We start from the raw sequence: 19,979 nt of genomic DNA on the forward strand, positions 1-19,979 counted from the left end.
TGCTCTGTTTCAAACACTCGTGCTTCCCAAAGCTGCATGTCATACAATTAAAAAAAAAAAAAAAAAGATTACTGCCACCTACCGATAGAAGGAGGAAGCTGGAATTTTGCACAACAAAAATTCCGAACCCAGGAGATTTCTTCTCTTGTGCACCTGGCTTTACCTTCTGTACTTGTGACCTGAAAATGGCTCTGGGGAAGCGGTGTCACGGTCCTCTTTTTTTTTTTTCCCTGCCCTAGAGAATCTTGACTGTTTCTACGTCCTTCTGCCTCAATTAATGATGCGGTGGCAGCAGGGAGAGCTGCCCTGGAGAGCTGCTTCAGTGCTGGGTGTATCTGTGGGGAAGAACACTGGGTAGCTCAGCCTCCATATGCCCGAGTTAATCCATTGTTTGTAAGCCACCTCTGGTTTCACTGAGTTCCCTTACTCAGTGTCCTTGCACCCTAGTCCCTGCCAGTGGGCCTTTTTTAATGTACTCGTTAGCACCCCATCCCCATTATTAAATTCTCAACTGCTTTATTCCTGATTTGCATTTTCCGTGGCCGAATGAAGGCGCTGACTTCCGTTTTCTTTTTCTGTTACAGATGGTGTGCGCAGGTGACTGTAAGTACCGCTCCCCTCTCTTCTCTTGTGTTGTTCGCTACCGCCCCCTGATGGACACAGCAGCACTTACAGCAACGTGAAAATCACAGAAAATGCTAATTTGTTCAAACTCTCTTAGTTTCCAGTTTTTCTTTAGAACTGGGGTGAGTGTGGCACCAGCAAGTGAAAGAAAGAATTCAATCAATTGAGCAACTTTGACAAATAAAAATTTTATATTTTCTGTGATTTTTTTTTCCCCCGCCAGCCTACATCCGTGGGTGATTTTTAAAAAAGACTTAGTTTTCATAATGCAGTATGATTTATATTTATTTTATGTGCTGCCATCCCATAAGTATTTTTTTGGGTTGCTACATTGCTCCATGATTTTTAAAGTGGTGGACAGGGTTTGTGTAACCTTTGGAAAACCAGATGTAGCCTCCTGTATATTTTGCTTCTATATGGAGGGCTGAGTCCCATTTGCTAACTGGTGTTGGTCCATTGAAGTTCTCCCTGGTCTAGAGTAAAATGAAAAAAATAAGGCTATGATAGTAAGTTTTAAGTGAAGCTAAATATATTTAATTGAAAGCACCATTTGTTCTGGGATGATGTCCTTACTAATTTTTTGGGTCATAATTTGTTTCTATAGGAAATAAAGATAACAGTGTTCGGTAGTTTTTTTTTTTTTTTAATGTACCTTTTAGAATAAATAAAAATTGGTAGCTTTTATCTGTCCTCAAAATTTGGGAACCTTTTTTTTTTCCTGATTGGTAAAATCCCAAAGTCTGTGAACCATGGAGATAAAATAATTAGAATGTTCTTCCACTACCACACAAAGGGGGCAGATCTTGCCGAAACCTTCTAATAAAGCCGATCTCAGTTAATAACGGTGATTATGCAAAGTCTGTACAAACAATGGGAAGAACTCTACAGTTGCTTTTTCTTTCTTGTTAATCAGTTTGGTAAATAAGCTGGTAGGTACCTTGTACGGGCTTGAATCGTTGGTGCCAAAGAAGAAAACCTCTATGCATAGAGGGTGGTATTTTAAAGCAGGAGAAGGGGAGATGAAGAACTATGACTCGTTTTAAAAATCGTAATAAAAACCTGTTGTATTGTGAGTGGGAGGTGCCATTTTGTTAGTTTGCGTGACCACTGTTTCTGGCTACTTAAATCAGTCACACTTATCACTGAAAAGTTTCCTGGTGCATTACTGAGATGAATGTCAGGGGCTCTAGATGTGACTGTTACAGATCACAGCTGAAGCCTCGGACACGGGAAAGAAAAATGAAACACAAACTAAGAAGTCTGTGAACCATAGCAATAGAATAATGGGAATGTTCTCCTAGGACTTTGAGTAAAATCACATGCTAACGACCAGCAGGATGGGACTCTGAACTCCGATTTTATAAATGTCCAAATCCAGTGACGTTGGTTACCATATCATGGTACCTTAAAAATAGCCCTTTATGTTTAAAATAGTGTATTAGAGCTGACAACATAGGAACCTGAGGATGAGAGGTTCTAAGGGACTCATTCCAGGTCATATAGCTAAGGGGCAGAGGAGATCCTCGCGTCCAGGTCTGAATTTAAAGACCAGCTCCTTTCACTTTATGCCATTCTGTCTCATGCCATCTTAGTGCCCGAATATGGCGGAACGTCCTCCTAATATCAGGATTTGGCAAAAAAGTTAGCTTCTGCATCATGTAAGACCTCTCCATGGGCAGTGTTTTCTAAGAATGAAAAGAGAGACTTTTTTTTACATCTTAGGTCTTTTTTTGGTATCAGCTTCTATATAGATTTAATCCATATTCAAGTCACAGCCAACATTGCTGATCTCTGTCATTTTTGTCTCTGTTTTAAAGCCTTCTGTCTCACTAACACACATGCATACATGTATGTATATGTATCTAAAATTAGTTTGTTGGAGGAAAGTCCAGGAGGCAGAGAAAGGGAAATGAAATTCTGTGATCGTACAATTCACTTCTGAAAAGTAGACATGCAGAGCAGTCCTGACTCTTACATTTCCTTTTTTAAAAAATATTTTATTTATTTGAGAGAGAGAGAGAGAGAGAGAGAGCACATGGGGGGGAGGGGCAGAAGGAGAGGGATAAGCAGATTCCCCACTGAGTGGGGAGCCCAACACAAAGCTGGATCCCAAGACTTTGGGATCATGACCTGAGCCTAAGGCAGACGCTTAACTGACTGAGCCACCCAGGCGCCCCTTACATTTCTTTTTTAAATGTAACTTTTGATGTCCTTTGGGAAACAATATTTAAGTAGAACCCATGTTTGTGTTTGACATTGAAGCTGTTTCCATCAATACAACCAGTGTGACCACAACATGGGAAAACACGGGCAGCACTGTTTCTGAGTATGCACGTACAGAAAGGAGCAAGGTGGAGAGTAGGTGGACCACCACTGATGAAAATCCAGCAAGGAATGGCACCACAGGCTTTAGTCCAACAACTTCATACACGTCCTTTGTCACTTCAGAAATAGTCACTACGACTTCGAGAGATCCCACAGCTGGAAATGACACAACAGGTAAGGTGAGCCCCCAGGAATGATCGTGAACCGTTCCTTTTCATCCTGTATCCTAGAGCCTTGTCCATTCAGATTGCCTGTTGGGGAGAGATTGGTTTTTGTTAATGGTGGAAGAGGAGAAAAGATTGTGTATTGTTTCAAGTCCGGGAGTTCAGGTGGCCAGATTATTTGGTATTAGGGTCCTAGGTGTTTGGGGAGGTTTTAAGTAGTTCCAACTGTCCAGCTTTAAAAATCCTTTGCTATTATTGGCTAATATTTACTCTTCTGCTGAGGCTTGGGAACAGAGACCTCATTAGACACGTGTCGTAATGGTGTCAGTTATTGTAGGCTTCTTTTAAGCTCTGCAGGAGAGTTGATGCTGTGTTTATATTCTCAGGAGTTTTTGCTGGACCCGAAAGTTCGGTATACTTTACAGAGGAGTGCATGTTTCAAATGAAATAATAGCCCTGTGACATTGGGTAAGGTTTAGATTTTTATTTAGCTTAGATGTCAGTACCCTGAGCCACGTGTTACTGCTACAAATTTAGCTCTCTCTCTTTTTTTAAGCTGAAAAGAACCAAAAATATAAAAAAGAGACGAGAAGCTCTTTTAAAGCTGAGAAGAACCAAAAAATTTAAAAACGCTATCCCCTGTTGGTTTTCTGATCTGGGGACGTCATCTCTTTGGCTGGTGAGGGCCATGGACGTTTGACCTCTTGGGGCCCATGGCTTGAAGTGACCACCCGCCTAGCACAGTGCCTTCTACACATGGAACAGGCAAACGAAACCGGTGGTTTTCAGCAGGTTTTTTTTTTTAAGCCAGGAAACAATTTCTTTAAATAATAAAATCTCGCCCAGAAGCCCAATATGTAAAAAGAACTGGCGCGAGAGGAGCTACAGGGATGGGGTGTCACAGGTACTCCAAAAAAAAAACACAAAAATCTCTTGGAGCTCCTCAGAGCAGAGTTTTAGAGGCAAAAAGCCCTGTGATAGAGGTTTGCTATATTATGAAAGAGAGAAGATCAGGAGGAGAGGGCAGGGAGATGAAGAGAACGAACGAGGAAGAAGAAGATGGAATTTAGAAATGGTGATGGGGCCAGCGGAACACAGCACTGGTGACCATAGGAAAGAGGAGGTGGAGAAGTGGCGAGGAGCAGCCAGCCCAGGAACTGAGTATCCTCACTCTGCCTGAAAGTTCCCAGGACAAGGCTTTGTTCATCAGCTCCTATTTACTGAGCACGTACTCTTTTTTTTTTTTTTTTAAATTTTATTTATTTATTTGACAGAGGGAGACACAGCGAGAGAGGGAACACAAGCAGGGGGAGTGGGAGAGGGAGAAGCAGGCCTCCTGCGGAGCAGGGAGCCCGATGCGGGGCTCGATCCCAGGACCCTGGGATCATGACCTGAGCCGAAGGCAGACGCTTAACAACTGAGCCACCCAGGCGCCCCATGAGCACGTACTCTTATGCTTAGTTGTTCTTAATACATTATCCTGTCCTCTTAGTAACCCCAAGGGCCACAGTGACAAACTGTAATGCCGAGGAGTTGGGTTTTGTCTGAGGGCTCGGTTATTGAGCACAAAGTGGCGGGCACCCAGGGAGCTCGGCTCCAGAGCACCCTGGTGCCCTGAAGCTGGTACCAGTTAGTTACCCAGAGCCCTTCTGCTGGCCTCCTGGATGGCTGTTGCATTTCTTTTCAAAAGAAAAAGGACACAGGAGTGACCCCATTTAGCAATCTTTGCACCCAAAATGTTTGATGTGAAGGGTAGAATCACAGAGTGCATTGGCTCGCTGCAGAACCCGCCATGCCTTCCAGTTCCGCCCCTGCAGACCTCAGGCGGGGGTTTGCGCTATCCGCAACACTGCCCATGCCTCGTGTGCTCAGCCCTGGGTTCTGATGTCCCCGATGCCACCAGTGATGTGTGTTCCTGAGCCAGTCGCCCCGCCTCTCAGTGTTTCTACCTTGCCATCTCCCGAAGGAAGGGAGTAGATGTCATGTTGGCCCAAATGGCTGGTTTATGTCACAGCCAGCCAAGTAAGGTGATGGAAAGAATGGTGGGGGGATAGCTCGGAAGTCTTCTGAAGCACCCCTCTGGGCTTGGAACACAGGGATGAGCTCCTTAGTGAAATGTCTGGGTGCTCTGAGATGATACTATTTGTATTATCTTGAATCGAGACCTTTAGAAGTAGCAAACAGTCTCTTTGTTTGGGGCTTTGTTCCTTATGCCCCAAACAAATATGATTAAATGTTGCTGTTGGACAATTTTGAAGACCGTTTCGAAGAGTGTCAAATCACGTTGAAGTGAACTGTTGAGAATACAACAGATCCTAAAAATCTTTGGCTGTAGGTGTATTCTTTTCTCTGTAATGCTATATCTACTTTTTCCTGCTGTGAAATGACAGACTTGCACTGGACCCTGATACCAAAAAAGTATTTTTAGTGAGTCACCTTGAAACATCGGTGACCCCAGTCATTCTTTTTTTTTTCTTTAAGGTTTTATTTATTTATTTGACAGAGAAAGAGAGCAGAAGCAGGGGGAGCAGCAGAGGGGGAGGGATAAGCAGGCTTCCCACCGCCCCCAGCCGGGAGCCCGATGTGGGGCTCGATCCCAGGACCCTGGGATCATGACCAGAGCCAAAAGCAGACGCTTAACCGACTGAGCCACCCAGGTGCCCTGACCCCAGTCATTCTTAATGAAAGGTGACCGCAGATGTCTCGTTCCATCAATGCCCCATTGTGTGTTTTTAAAATAGAGCCGAGTCCGGTTTCTGGTCTTCGCGTTTCCTTCGTGGGGGTGACGCAAGCTACTCTTACCTGGAAGGAAGCGAACGGCACCGCCACCTGCCGGCTGCTCCTTGAAGGCATCGGGGGTCCTGAGGGGATGACTCAAGACCTGGTGGTCAATATATCGGGCCTGACACCAGGGACTCAACACAAGGTCACCCTGCCTCTTTCAGAACCAAATGAACAGAGCGAGTCCTCGGTCACAGACAGTGGCTTAGGTGAGTTACAGAAGTGTGCTTCTCATCTGCCTTGGTGGTTTTGACTTTCAGTAACTTAATAGTTTTAAGAAATGTCGTGCTTACATTTCTATAGAGTTTTAGAATTTATTTTATTTATTTTTATTTATTTATTTTTTATTTTTATTTTTACTTATTTTTTTTAAAGATTTTATTTATTTATTTGAGAGAGAGAGAATGAGAGAGAACACATGAGAGGGGATAGGGTCAGAGGGCAAAGCAGACTCCATGCCGAGCAGGGAGCCCGATGCGGGACTCGATCCCGGGACTCCAGGATCATGACCTGAGCTGGAGGCAGTCGCTTAACCAACTGAGCCACCCAGGTGCCCTTAATTGATTTTTTTAAAAAAGATTTTTCTTTTTTTTCTTTTTTTAAAGATTTTATTTATTTATTTGAGAAAGAAAGAATGAGACAGAGAGAGCTTGAGAGGGGGGAGGGTCAGAGGGAGAAGCAGACTCCCCGCCGAGCAGGGAGCCCGATATGGGACTCGATCCTGTGACTCCAGGATCATGACCTGAGCCGAAGGCAGTCACTTAACCAACTGAGCCACCCAGGCGCCCTATTTTTTTATTTTTTAAAGATTTTATTTATTTATTTGACAGAGAGAGACACAGCGAGAGAGAGAACACAAGCAGGGAGAGTGGGAGAGGGAGAAGCAGGCTTCCTGCAGAGCAGGAGCCCCATGTGGGGCTCGATCCCAGGACCCTGGGACCATGACCTGAGCCGAAGGCAGACGCCCAACGACTGAGCCACCCAGGCGCCCCTAGAGTTTTAGAATTTATAGAGGGCTTTCCTCCACATTTTAGTTTGACCCTTTATTTGTATGAAGAAGGGAGGGGGAAATGTTCGTATTTTACCGGTCAGATCACTGGGGCTCAGAATGGTAATGGGGGTTGAAACTTTTTGAGTCTGGCATCCCGGAAAGGAGCTGGCCCCTTTAGCTCTTCAGACTTTCCGTTGAACGGATAACAGATGTGTTAACTCGGGTCGGGCCTTTGGAGGAACTTGCCATGTCCATTGAGTAAAGGGATGCTTAGCAGGCAAGTCTAGCAGACAGCTTCTGCATTGCCAATGGAGTGGCCATTTGCAGATTTTAAGCGTTTTCAGAGGTAAACCAGTGGATTGAGCAGAACAAGTACTTAATCCCCATTTTACACATAAGGAAACAGGACTACGAAGTGGGTGTTTAGGATTCTTGACTGCAAGTGACAGAAACCAGACTTTAAGTAGCTTGGGCTAGAAGAGCAAACTTGTTGGCCTGTGTCTGTTTTCCCATTGCGGGCAGCAAGGCCTTGAAGAAAGAGACAAGGGGATGCCCGTCTCCTCTTCCTGCTTCCTTCTGTGCCAGCCTTGTTCTCAGAGTGGCTCAGGGAGAAATGATTACCCGCCTGTAGGTGCCCCGTTTCACCCCCTATCGGAAGGGGTCTGGCCCAGGGAAGAAATGTCTAGAGTGGGCTCTGCTGAGCCGGGTTTGAGCCCTGTGGCTGTCCCTGGATGACCACGTTGGGAGCTGGGTGGGAGAAGATTTCCTGAAAGAAGGGGAGGAGCTACAAACAGCTGAGTTGGAAAGAGAGGGTACCTGGATAAAAGTAGAAAGTAAAATATCTGCCAAAAATTGGGGCCTTTGTAGGCAGATATATCTCTCTCAGGGGAAGGAAGGGAAGGATTTGTGGAGTACGCGCTGTGGGCTCTGCCTGATGTGTCCTCTTGTGGGGGAGGTGCTGCAGGGGGACAGGGCTGGGCTTCTGTTGCAGGAAATGTATTTTGACTTTTGTGTTTGAAACAGATGTCAACAACACAGAGAGCTCCTCCCAGCAGCCCCGGACCCCCACTGCCGGGGTGTATGAATACCACCTCGATCCCAAAAACCTGTCTTCTCACCAGCCTCTGCCCCAAGACACGGAAGTCCTGCTGTTCGGGTTGAAGTCCAACACGCAGTACAAGGCCACCGTTTATTCTCAAGCGGCAGATGGCACAGAAGGACAGCCCCGAAACGTAACTTTCAGGACAGGTATATCTAACACAAAGTTTTGTCCTCTGTGATTCTGGTTCTCCGTTCTCTCTCGCCTCACAAGCAGTTTTGTTGTTGGAGGGAATTTTCTGGAAGGGGTTTTGGACAGAGCAGATCCAGTGAGTTTCTTCTTCACTCTGCAGCCAAGACGCTTCGTTCTTTCAGCTCAGTAAAGCGTGTTGAGCAGCTGCTATGTGTGGATGCCAGGGGCTACCTCGTGTCCTTTGAGTCTTTGCACGTGAACCAGTGAGACAAACTGGTGTTGTAGTTTTCACTCATTAATAGATATTCATGTTGTCATTGTTGGTTAATTATTTTCCCCTTCCAATAAGAAAATAAGTTTTTTATTTTTCTGGCCCAGCCTTGGAATGCATACTGATCTCTCTGTTGAAGCGTGTTGACATGCACGTTGCTGCTTCCTACCTAGAATTTAGCGGTACTTCCACTCTGTATATTGACCAGTATTTGGAGGTGTTTTGGATTGGTGCTGATGGGGGAGCGAAGAAATGTATGGTTGCTCCCTGACAGGGTTTGGGTATAGATGGGGAATTGAGAGAGATGCACACGCTTTGAGAGGCCCGTGGTCAGGCCCCCGTGGGCTCAGGAAAAAATGCACCAGCGTCACCCTCAGGGACTTGGCTGAGGCAACATGAACTAACTCTGGCTACCTGATCCAAAAATATATCTGTTCTCAAAGGCTGCTAGAGACCCATAGAATGGAGGGGTAGGGGCAGGGGGTGGGGGACACAGGGCAAAAAAATAAGACTACTCTCCAGGAAACTCTGGAAGGCTGGGTCACACTGGACCATCAGCAGTAAAGTCCCACGATGGAGAGGGTGTCACATTGCTGCTTTCTGGATGGCTGTGTTGGGGAAGGGAGTGCTGTCCCCCAGCTTTTACATGGATGACAGGTACTTCCTCCCACCCAGGAGGATTGGGGTGCTGTTTGAAAGAGGGGGTTGGGTGCTGCAGAGGCAACACGTGGCCCCTGTCCACGGCAGCTGCCCACTGAGTGCTCTGGACATCGGAAGGCTGGCGCATGATTTTCACATCAAATCCCTAGGAAAGCCTTCTACTATAGGCAGGATTTGAACTTGCTTTGAAGAGAGAATAGGATTTGGATAAACGGAGAGAGGGAGGAAGACGTGTCCGTTGAGGCAGCGTTGTGGGTGAAGGTGCAGGTTGTGGACACCAAGGTATGAAGGTAGAGAAGAGGCACTGGGAGTCGGTGACAGCTCGAGGTCCCTGATAATTCCAGAGGGGCTGATTTCAGTCCTAGAAGATGTGATCATATGCTTGAGAGTTGTGTGTCTCCCTCAGAGAGTGGGGTGGGGGACCTGCTGCAGAGTACTCAGAAGCAGTGACTGGCCCGGCCGTGTTCCTTGCACAGGGCTGGACAACCTGGCAGGATGCTTATGACAAATGGTGTCTGTAAAGAATTTTACTTTTCCTCCTTTCTTCTTTCCCCTTCTACTGGTGATGCTAGTGTGTAGGTAGAGAGGGGAGGATGTAGCTGTAGGAAAGGCGGCTTGACTTCCAGGGACCCTCAGGGACCCAGCAGGTTGGCAGGTGGGAGGGCTTGGGCTGTCTGGAGGGTGGGTCAGTTTGGAGGAGGGGGAGGAACGGGCCCTCCAGGTGTGCCTTTGACAGCGGTGGGCCCTTGCCAAGCAGTGTACCTCAGAGCTGGATCCATCCAATGACCCTTTGCCTGATTTGCTTAAAAGGGGTTTTGTGGATTAGTGGGGGTCTTGAGTTCCCTGCTTTTAAAGTGGTTTGAGCAGAATTAAAGTAATAGTGATTGTGTTTTAAGCTCTCAGTCGTATGGATACACACAGCCTGGTTTGTGTTAAGCTGTCCTAGCATTTGATAAATAAGAATTATAGTAACCTTAACCCTCTCTATGTGGCATGTGTGTATATATATATGTAGACATATACCTACGTACATATATGTACACACACATACATGTATCGTACCAGGCATAAGGAAATCATCAGAGCATTGTCAAGACCCCTGAGACTAGTCGTGGTAGAAAGTCAGCTCTAAGGCTGAAGAGCAAGGGGGAAGAAGTGGTGCTTTTGGAGCCTAGTGAGGGCTGGGGCAGTGGGGGAGGCAGCCGAGCCAGAACAGCAAGCCAGAGCGAGGCAGTGGGAGGAAGACTCGACGGCTTTCTTCTCCGCCTCCCGGTAGCCTCCTCACCGGGTTTGCAGGTGGAACCCGATCCCAGGCCTCCCAGGCTGTCTGGCAGGACCCTCTCTCCCCCCAAACCCCAGGGATGCAGTGCATAGGAGTCAGCCTCCCAGAGCACGGAGCAGGCAGGTGAAGGATGGAGGACGGATTGGGAGTGTGGGGTGGGCAAGTGGCAAATAATTGGAACTCTGTGTTATCTTCTTTTGAGGTTAGGACTGTTACCCCACTTTTACAGATGAGGAAACTGAGCTCAAGTGATTTTCTTTTCTTTTCTTTTTTTTTTTTAATGTTTTATTTATTTATTCATGAAAGTCAGAGAGAGAGAGAGAGGCAGAGGCAGAGGGAGAAGCAGGCTCCCCGCCTAGCAGGAGCCCGATGCGGGACTCGATCCCAGAACCCTGGGATCATGACCTGAGCCGAAGGCAGACGCTTAACCATCTGAGCCACCCAGGCGCCCCTCAAGTGATTTTCTTAAGATCTACCCGGCCCCTAACGCAGAACTAACCTTGGGACCTGGACCTGCGTCATGATGAAGTGTGTGGTCTTTAATCGATCCTGTAGAGTTCATTCTGGATGGATAGATGCTTGAGAGGGTTTCTGGGTTAGCCCAGCACCTGGGCGGGCATTAGCAGAGTCCATGTTACTGTTTGAGGAGCCTGTCATAGCTCTGGCTCACAAGAAGCACAAAGACTAACTATGCAATTGCAATTGGCTTGGTTTTGCACTGATGGTGATGATGATACCTGATGTTTGCTGGGACCCCCATACTTTCATGTATGTTGTGGTTGTGGGTCAATGGTGTAGGATAGGAAGGCGCAGTCGCTGAGAGTACTTCTTACATTAGATGACATGCCAATGATGGTGGTTTCTCTCTCTCTCTGGCTTGGCCATTCTGGTTACTGTTAACTCCTCTTGTGTCTTCACAGTGGCCAGTCAAGTTTTTGACGTTGAAGTTGTGAACATCAGTGCGACGCACATGACCCTGGCCTGGAAAATCAACGATAATGAGTCACTCTCTCTCTATACCTATGAGATCCAGGTTGCTTGGCCGACTGATTCCTTCGTCCTCAATGTCAGTGATACTTGGGTCAACATCCCTTCACTCAACTCCAGTACCTTATACAACATCACAGTGCGCCCTTTCCTTGGCAACGGTTCTGAGGGCGTGTCGGGTTTTCTCCAAGTGTACACCCGTGAGTTCACTCATTGCTTTGCTAAACTTTCTCACCTGCCTGCTTTGTACCAGGCCCAGGTATGAGACAGAGCTCTGTTCCTGCCCTCAAGGAAAGCGCAGCTCAGTGTGGGAGCCCGCAGGGACTCTTACCTCCTTCATCATGTGCACTGTAGTGATGGTGATCGTTGACTCACCCTCCCCACATTGCTGAGCATTGTGCAACTTGCTTTCCTTGCGCTGTCTCAGGTCACATTCACAGATCTTTGGCATGGTTGGTCTTAGCCTTATTTTATGGACGAGGAAGCCACAGCTGAGAGAGGTGCTGTAGGCAGGTGTCACACCTGATAAGTGGCAGAGGTGGGATTAGACAGTTGGGCTCTCTTGACTCCAGCCTCAGCTTGTAACAACCATTCCAGTGTGGTGGAGGCAAATTGATGCATGGAGACAAAAAGAACCATGTCCCTTTGTCCTTTGGATACTGACATTATAATGAAGCAAGGCACAGATACATCTCATCCTTTCTTTGCTTAACTGTGTCTTAAAGATAAGATGATAGGCAGCAAGTAAATAAAAAGTTTTCTGTTCCAAAGAAGGTCCAGTAATTGAAATAAAACATTAATGGTGTACCACAGTATACAGTATAGTAGTATAGTATTATACCATGTCAGGAGCTTTAGGATATCCCTGTTTTATAGATAAGAAAGCTGCAGCCCAGCACAGCTGGATGATTTGCCCAAGGCCACAGAATTAGCTAGCAAGTACAGCGCAGAAACTTGTACCTGGCTCTGGACCCAGGGCTTGTTTCGCAGAATGCTTTACTTGGGTGTCTGTTGCTTCCTAGGAAGCACAGCTTAGGTGTGTGTTTGTTTTTAAGAGAGAGAGTAAGGTGGGGGAAAGGTGGTAGGGAGGGGCAGAGGGAGAGGCAGAGAGAGAATATTAAGCAGGCTCTATGCCCAGCATGGAGCCCGACATGGGGCTTGATCTCAGGACCCTGAGATCATGACCTGAGCCAAAAGCAAGGGTCGGAAGCTTAACTGACTGAACCACCCACACTTCCCCACACCTTAGGCATTTTTACAAATGTCTTCTGGACTGGCTCTTTGGGGTAAATGGAATTTGCTTTCACTTCTCCATCTTTTACATTTTTTACTGTTTAATCCCTTTATTAGTTAGGATTAAGTTTGACTGTGAGTAACAAAAAAATTCCCAAGTTTGCATGGCTTAAACAAAATAGAAGTCTATTTCTTTGTCGTCATAAAAGAAGCACAGTTCCAGGCAGGATGGAATGGTCGAGTGTTAGCCAGGGCTCCATCACAGGAAACAGAGCTTTTTTAAGCCAAAAGGAATTTAATCCTGGTAACTGAGGGTTTATGGAATTATTGGGAGGGTTGGTGTATTATTTTGCTAGGGCTGCCATATCAAAATAGCACAGACTGGGGAGCTTGAACAACAGTAATTTATTTTTCACAGTTGTGGAGGTAAGAAGTCTGAGATCAAGGGGATGCATGGGGAGTTTTCTCTGAGGCCACTCTCCTTGGCTTGTAGATGGCTGCCTTCTCCCTGTGTCTTCACATGGTTGGCCTTTGGTCTGCGTATGTCTGTGTTCTAATCTCTTCCTCTTTTTTTTTTTTTTTTTAAGATTTTATTTATTTATTTGACAGAGAGACAGGGAGAGAGGGAACACAAGCAGGGGGAGCGGGAGAGGGAGAAGCAGGCCTCCTGCGGAGCCGGGAGTCTGCTGCGGGGCTCGATCCCAGGACCCTGGGATCATGACCTGAGCCGAAGGCAGACGCTTAACGACTGAGCCACCCAGGCGCCCCCTAATCTCCTCTTCTTATAAGGACCCCAGTTGTACCAGATTAAGGACCACTCTAATGACCTCATTTTACTTTAATCACCTCTTTAAAGACCCTATCTCTAAATATACCTCACATTCTGAGGTATTGAGGGTTAGGACTTCAACATAGGAATTTTGAGGGGACACAGTTCAAGTCATAACAGCGGGGGAGCAGGCTTTAGGCTGGGACCCAGGAATGACTTCCACCCTAAGGGTGCAGCTTTTGTTACAGCAGCTCCAGGAATATCTGTTCTGAGCTGGAGTCTGGGATCAGCAGCCACGAAGTTGGTTCTAGAGCTAAGCAGCCTGAGCTCTAGCCATTGTGTCTATATTCCAGCTACAAGGAGGAGGAGGGGCAGAAGATACTGCTGCACACGTTCATGATACTTCCTAGAAGTCTGGCAGTACTTCTGCTCACTTCCCATTGGCCAGAACTTAGCCACATGGCTCATCTAGCAGCAAGGGAGGCTGGGAAATGTAGTCTTTATTTCTGGTGGCCACGTACACAGCTAAAAATCTGGGGCTGTATGACGAAGGAAAAAGCAGGGTAGGAAATCAGTTTTAGCAGTCAACAGCAGCTACTGCTGCATGTCCCTAAACAGAGGTTCATTTATTTCTGGTGAATGACTTTGTACAATCCCAAAACGTGCAGTTTCTGTGTTCTTACCACCAAGTGTTTTCTCAGTGGCCAGAAATACCAGTTTCTGAGGGGCTGGTGTTGTAGATGGTAATACAAAGAAGAGAAAAAGACAGGTCAGGTGTCCCAAGTGTGCATTTAATCTCAGTGTAAATATTTTTGTGAAGTTCAGTCACCCTCATCTTCTGGAGAAATAGGTTCTTAATCTAGCTGTTTACTTTCTTCCCTCAGCCCCTGGTCCAGTTTCTGACTTTAGAGTGACGAATGTCAGCACAAGGGCAATTGGCTTAGCTTGGAGGAGCAATGACTCAGATTTCTTTAAGATACTTACCAGAAAGGAGGGAAGTAGAGAACCTCAGGAGAACACGACCAGCGACCAAAGTATTGTCATTGGTGGCTTATTCCCCGGAACCATGTATGTTTTTGAAATATTTCCAAGAGGACCAAATGGGACTGAAGGGGATCCCCAGACAGTTCGCAATAGCACTGGTAAGCAAATAGGCTGTGTTTTCTGTTAAACTGTTTCTTAAAGGAAATCAGTGTAATTTCTAATGTCAAGTTTTTCAAATATTGCTTTTCTTTTTATCTAAGAAAAATCTTAAAAAAATTTATCACGATAGTAATGCATATTCATTATATAAAATACACAGACAAGCAAAAAGAAGAAAATCACATAGTAAACTTATCAACCAGAAATAATCACTGACAACTTTTGGTGTGTTTTTGGTGTATGAAATAATCATTGATAACTTTTATGATTTTATAATTTTAAGATAATATCGGTGTGTGTGTACATATATTTGTATTTTTTTTCTTTTATGAACATTGAAGTCATCCTATTCACGTGGTTTTATAATCTGCTTTTTTCTACCTAGCGGCTTCTTACGGATATTTTTCCCTTTCAGTATAAATATTTCTACAGGATAATTTTAATACCTGCCTGGCATTCCATTGTCTAAATCAAGGGTCAACAGATAATAATGGCCTATGGGCCAAATCTGGCCCACTGCCTGTTTTTATAAAGTTTTTTTGGAACACAATTATGCTTATGTATTTACATATTGTCTGTCACTTCTTTTGTGCTAAAAATGAGTAGTTGCAACAGAAAATATATGCTCCATAAAGCTTAAAATATTTATTCTGTGGTCCTTAAAGAAAAACTTGGTTGACCCCTGGGATAGATCACTGTTATTCAAAGTGTGATCCAGGGACCCCTGTGAGTCCCCTAGGTTCTTTCAAGGGGTTGACAAGGTATTATTATTATCATCATAATGCTGCTAAAGTGATACTTGGATTTTTCACCTTTATTCTCTCATGATGAGTGTATAATGGAGTTTTCCAGATGCTGTATGACAAGGGATGACATCATCACTTGGATGACTAATGGAATGTATACTTGTGTATTCTTATGTTTTAAAAATTTCCTCATTTTTTATTTCTAATACAGTAAATACAAATATAGCCTACATAAATAAAAATTCTCTTTTAAGAAGGTAAAGGGGTCCTGAGATTCAAAAGTTTAAGAATCACTGATCTGGATGTATTGTAACTTACTTAACTACTCTACTCCTCTTTTATTGGACAAATAGATTATTTACAATCTTTCATAAACAACATTGTTCTTTAAGGTTAAATGATATTGATGAAAGTATCTCATGAAAACAACTTAATGTTCATTACTGTTGTTTTTAAAATCTGAAATAAATATTTTTGGGAAAGTTTGGAAAACATACACTATTCTTTGATCTTTGCTTGTAGGAGAATTGAAATCTTTTATGCAGAGGGGAAGAATAAAGAAATAAGAATAATTCCTGTAGCCACACATGAAATCAGTTGGGCTTTTGAGATTTTCCTTGTGTAGGTTTCTTCAACTCTGTTGGTTGGGTTAAGACATTGCTAGTTACTTGGAAGATCTGCTTCCAAAATAAAGAACTGCTACCATGCATTCCTCAGATGAAAGGTAGTAATTCCTTTTCAAGTCTGAATTTTAGATTAGACTGTTGAGATATGGGGTCTTAATGTCAACATATATTTCTTTTCTTCTTTTGAGAATGTTGCTAATGATGAGGATCACCATGGTGCAGGACCCTTGATTTTGTGTGACTTGCCAATGACCAGAGCTTAATGTAATAATAGTTAAACATATTGGGGGTCTGCAGAGTGCTGGGCTCTCATCCTTTATTTTTAAATTTTTATTACAACTTCATGAGGTGGGTACTGTTAAGCTCTCTATTTTGCAGAGTAGGGAATGGGAGCTTTGTGAGCTTAGTAGTTAACTGGCCCAGAGTGACAAGGTAGTGCCCTGGCCTCTGTCTGGCTTTGAAGGGTGGGGTCTTGACGAGAGTGTGGGCTGACACTTGGACATCGTGCGGCTGCAAAGCAATTTAGGACTGTTTGTTGAGAAGACATCTCTTGTACTGTAGCCTATAGTTGAGTCTCATTGAACGGAAATCAAGAAGAGTGGTAGTAAGGCACTCGTCTCTTAGGGGATTACCATTCTATTATTGAACAACTTACATTATTACTAAAATCGGTATAACAGTATTAAAGGCAATTTTTTTTTAAAGATTTTATTTATTCATTTATTTGAGAGAGTGAGAGAGAGAGAGCACATGAAAAGGGGGAGGGTCAGAGGGAGAAGCAGACTCCCTGCCGAGCAGGGAGCCCGATGCAGGACTCGATCCCGGGACTCCAGGATCATGACCTGAGCTGAAGGCAGTCGCTCAACCAACTGAGCCACCCAGGCGCCCTATTAAAGGCAATTTTGAAGAAGGGAAACAAATATAGTATGACCCATATATATATGGGACTGGAACAGTTATTTGTACACCGGCATTCATAGTAGCATGATTCACAATAGCTAAGAGGCGGAAACAACCTAGTGTCCGTCAGCAGAGCAGTGGATAGACAAAATATGGTATATCTACACAATAGAATATTATTCAGCCATAAAAAGAATGAAATTCTGGCTCTTTTTTGTGGAGCCTCGGAGGCGGTAGGCTGCTTCAGGATGAAGCTGAACATCTCTTTCCCAGCTACTGGCTGCCAGAAACTCATTGAAGTGGACGATGAACGCAAACTTGGCAACTTTTATGAGAAGCATATGGCCACCGAAGTTGCTGCTGATGCTCTGGGTGAAGAATGGGAGGGTTATGTGGTCCGAATCTGTGGTGGCAATGACAAACAAGGCTTCCCCATGAAGCAGGGTGTCTTGACCCATGGCCGTGTCCACCTGCTGCTGGGTAAGGGGCATTCCTGCTATAGACCAAGGAGGACTAGAGAGAGAAAGCGCAAATTGGTTCAGGGTTGCATTGTGGATGCCAATCTCAGTGTTCTCAACTTGGTCATTGTAAAAAAAGGGGAGAAGGATATTCCTGGACTCGCTGATACTGTGTGCCTCGTTGCCTGGGGCCCAAAAGAGCCAGCAGAATCCGCAAACTTTTCAGTCGCTCTAAAGAAGCTGATGTCCGCCAGTATGTTGTGAGAAAGCCCCTAAACAAAGAAGGTGAGAAACCTAGAACCAAAGCGCCTAAGATTCAGCGTCTTGTCACTCCACGTGTCCTTCAGCACAAACATTGGCGTATTGCTTTGAAGAAGCAGCGCACTAGGAAAAATAAGGAAGAGGCTGCAGAATATGCTAAACTTTTGGCCAAGAGAATGAAGGAGGCCAAAGAAGAACAGATTGCTAAGAGACGGAGGCTGTCCTGTCTGAGAGCTTCTACCTCTAAGTCTGAGTCCAGTAAAAAATGAGATTTTCTGAGTGACAAATAAATAAGATCAGACATAAAAAAAAAAAAAAGAATGAAATTCTGGTACCTGCTACAATGTGGACGGACCTCCAAAACATTAGGCTACATGAAAGAAGCCAGACACAGAGGACAAATATTGTATGTTTCCATTTGCAAGAGGTTCTTGGAATAGGCAAGTTCACAGAGACTAAAGTAAAATAGGAGTTACCAGGAGGGAGGATTTGCTGTTTCATGGGAACAGAGTGTATGTTGGTGGTGATGGAATGTTTTGGGTATAGATGGTGGTGCTGGTTACACACATTGTGAATGTGTTTAATGCCACCGAGTTGTACATTTACAAATGGTTAAAATGATAAATATCATATGTATTTTACCACCATCAAAAGGAAGGGAATCAAGAATAACGCCTCTCTTCTAACGCAGCTGCATTCTCTTCACATCTGTGTACACAGTCATAGGTTTTGTTTATATCATTGTAATTATTATACAAATCATTGTATTTGAACTTTTTTTTTTATGGTCTTCATGTTTTTAGTGGCTGCAGAATGTTTCATTAGGTAGCCAGATCACAGTTTACAAAGCCCTTCTCTTTTTGTGGAATATTTAGATTATTTGTAGGTTCTTTTACCTTTATAGATAATGGCTTTCTTTTATGGCCTTTGTGGAATCCCTTTGACATCAGGAATTTGGTGGTAGGGAAAGAAGCCTCTCAAAGCTGCCTCCCTTTAAGGAGGACACACTTAAAAAAAAAATTTTTTTTGGAAGAGAGTATATGCTTGTGGTACAAAATAATGATAAAAAAAACCCCACAAAATGTTTTATAGTGAAAATATTTCCCTCTTTTGTCCCCTCAGCCACTCAGTTTCTCTCATTAGAGATGACCGTGGTTCCCAGGTGAAGAGAGAAGTGTTTTGAAAGCAAGGGTGGAAAAGACGCCCTGCTTATGTCATTATTTCTGGGCCACGATCTGTGCATTCATATTATATCTGGTTCAGTGTGTAGAGGTGAGGTGGGCAGATCAGGGTCCCCACAGTACTCCTGAGGGAGATTTCTCTTCTGAGCCCAGCTCTGAGGGTGGACCATGTGTGTGTGTTTTCCCTTCACCCCGGCCTCAAATTCTCCCTACCTAGTGAATGTCAACTCTTCAGTATGCCTGACTATGTTATAGAAAGATGTTTTCTTTTGAGGAAGTGGTTAAAAAAATAAAAATCTAGTTATCGAGATACAGGATACATCCTGAAAAACACACACAGCCTAAGTGTGTGGCTTGATGAATTTTTGCAAATTGAACCCATCTGGTCATCAGCACTCAGATGAGGAATCTGAACATGATTTCCACTCCAGAAGACCCCCGAAGGGGGCGTTTTTAGGGCAAAAGCAAAAGACCAGAGAACTGACAGGATGAATTGGTACATTCATCTGTGTTATGGAAGAGCCAAAATCCTGGAAAGAAATGAGTGTGTGTGTTTCTCACTGGTTTGGAGTTTACATTTTGTGAACTCATTTGAGACTTTAATGGCAAAAGAACAGTTGTCTTGACACTTCGAAATCAAGCTGGGCATTATGATGGTCCTTGACAGACTTCCTTTTCTCTTCCTTTCTTCCAACCAGACCTCAGTGCCGTCTTTGACATCCGTGTGCTCCAGTTCACCACGACCGAAATGGAGTTGGAGTGGCAGAATACGGACAGTGCTTCTGACTATACCTACTGCCTGCATGTATGGTCCAAGAATGGCTTCAACAAGACAAACAGTTCTCACAAAGCCATCACTCTCAAAGACTTGGTTCCAGGCACGTTATACAACATCACAGTCTTTCCAGAAGTGAACCGCGTCGTGGGCAAGTCTGGCTTCACTGCACAGTACACACGTAAGTTTCTCAGGATGCCCTGCCAAGGGTTGTTCTCTCTGACCCTGTCCTGGAGGGTGGGAAGTAAGCGTTGGTTAAACACTGGGGAAGCCACTGTATTTCTGGGCTCCCGGTAGAGTAGGAAGCTGCTTAAGCAGAAAACGCTGGAAAACAGCAAAGGTCCTGCTGTTCTTGGCATTAGTGCTGAGCCCTGTGAACCTGGAATTGTCTTTATTTTTTATTTTTATTTATTTATTTTTTTAAAGATTTTATTTATTTGAGAGAGAGAGAGAATGAGAGAGAACACATGAGAGGGGGGAGGGTCAGAGGGAGCCGAGCAGGGAGCAGGGAGCCCAATGCGGGACTCGATCCAGGGACTCCAGGATCATGACCTGAGCCAAAGGCAGTCGC

At 44.7% G+C, this 19,979-nt stretch overlaps 2 protein-coding genes across 4 annotated transcripts in view; both read left to right on the forward strand.

Moving 5' to 3' along the window:
* The window catches only part of PTPRJ (protein tyrosine phosphatase receptor type J), a 123,062-nt gene that overhangs the window by 69,713 nt on the left and 33,370 nt on the right, over positions 1 to 19,979 (forward strand). For 2 of the 3 annotated variants that reach the window (XM_035012856.1, XM_035012858.1), the window contains exons 2-8: positions 585 to 603; positions 2,887 to 3,123; positions 5,855 to 6,103; positions 7,909 to 8,133; positions 11,250 to 11,516; positions 14,203 to 14,460; positions 19,332 to 19,589. In XM_035012856.1, the coding sequence (XP_034868747.1) occupies positions 585 to 603; positions 2,887 to 3,123; positions 5,855 to 6,103; positions 7,909 to 8,133; positions 11,250 to 11,516; positions 14,203 to 14,460; positions 19,332 to 19,589 (1,513 nt within the window). Of the gene's footprint in view, positions 1 to 584; positions 604 to 2,828; positions 3,124 to 5,854; positions 6,104 to 7,908; positions 8,134 to 11,249; positions 11,517 to 14,202; positions 14,461 to 19,331; positions 19,590 to 19,979 lie in introns of those variants that run through there. The other variant, XM_035012857.1, reaches the window with a different exon arrangement.
* LOC118015851 (40S ribosomal protein S6-like) lies at positions 16,786 to 19,320 on the forward strand. The gene is given in 2 exon segments (XM_035012859.1): positions 16,786 to 17,360; positions 17,363 to 19,320. Coding segments are annotated over 2 exon segments (834 nt in total). The 5' UTR covers positions 16,786 to 16,885; the 3' UTR covers positions 17,722 to 19,320.

This window comes from Mirounga leonina, unplaced genomic scaffold (assembly GCF_011800145.1).
Source record: "Mirounga leonina isolate KUSES-001 unplaced genomic scaffold, KU_Mleo_1.0 Mir_166, whole genome shotgun sequence".
Classification (NCBI taxonomy): domain Eukaryota; kingdom Metazoa; phylum Chordata; class Mammalia; order Carnivora; family Phocidae; genus Mirounga; species Mirounga leonina.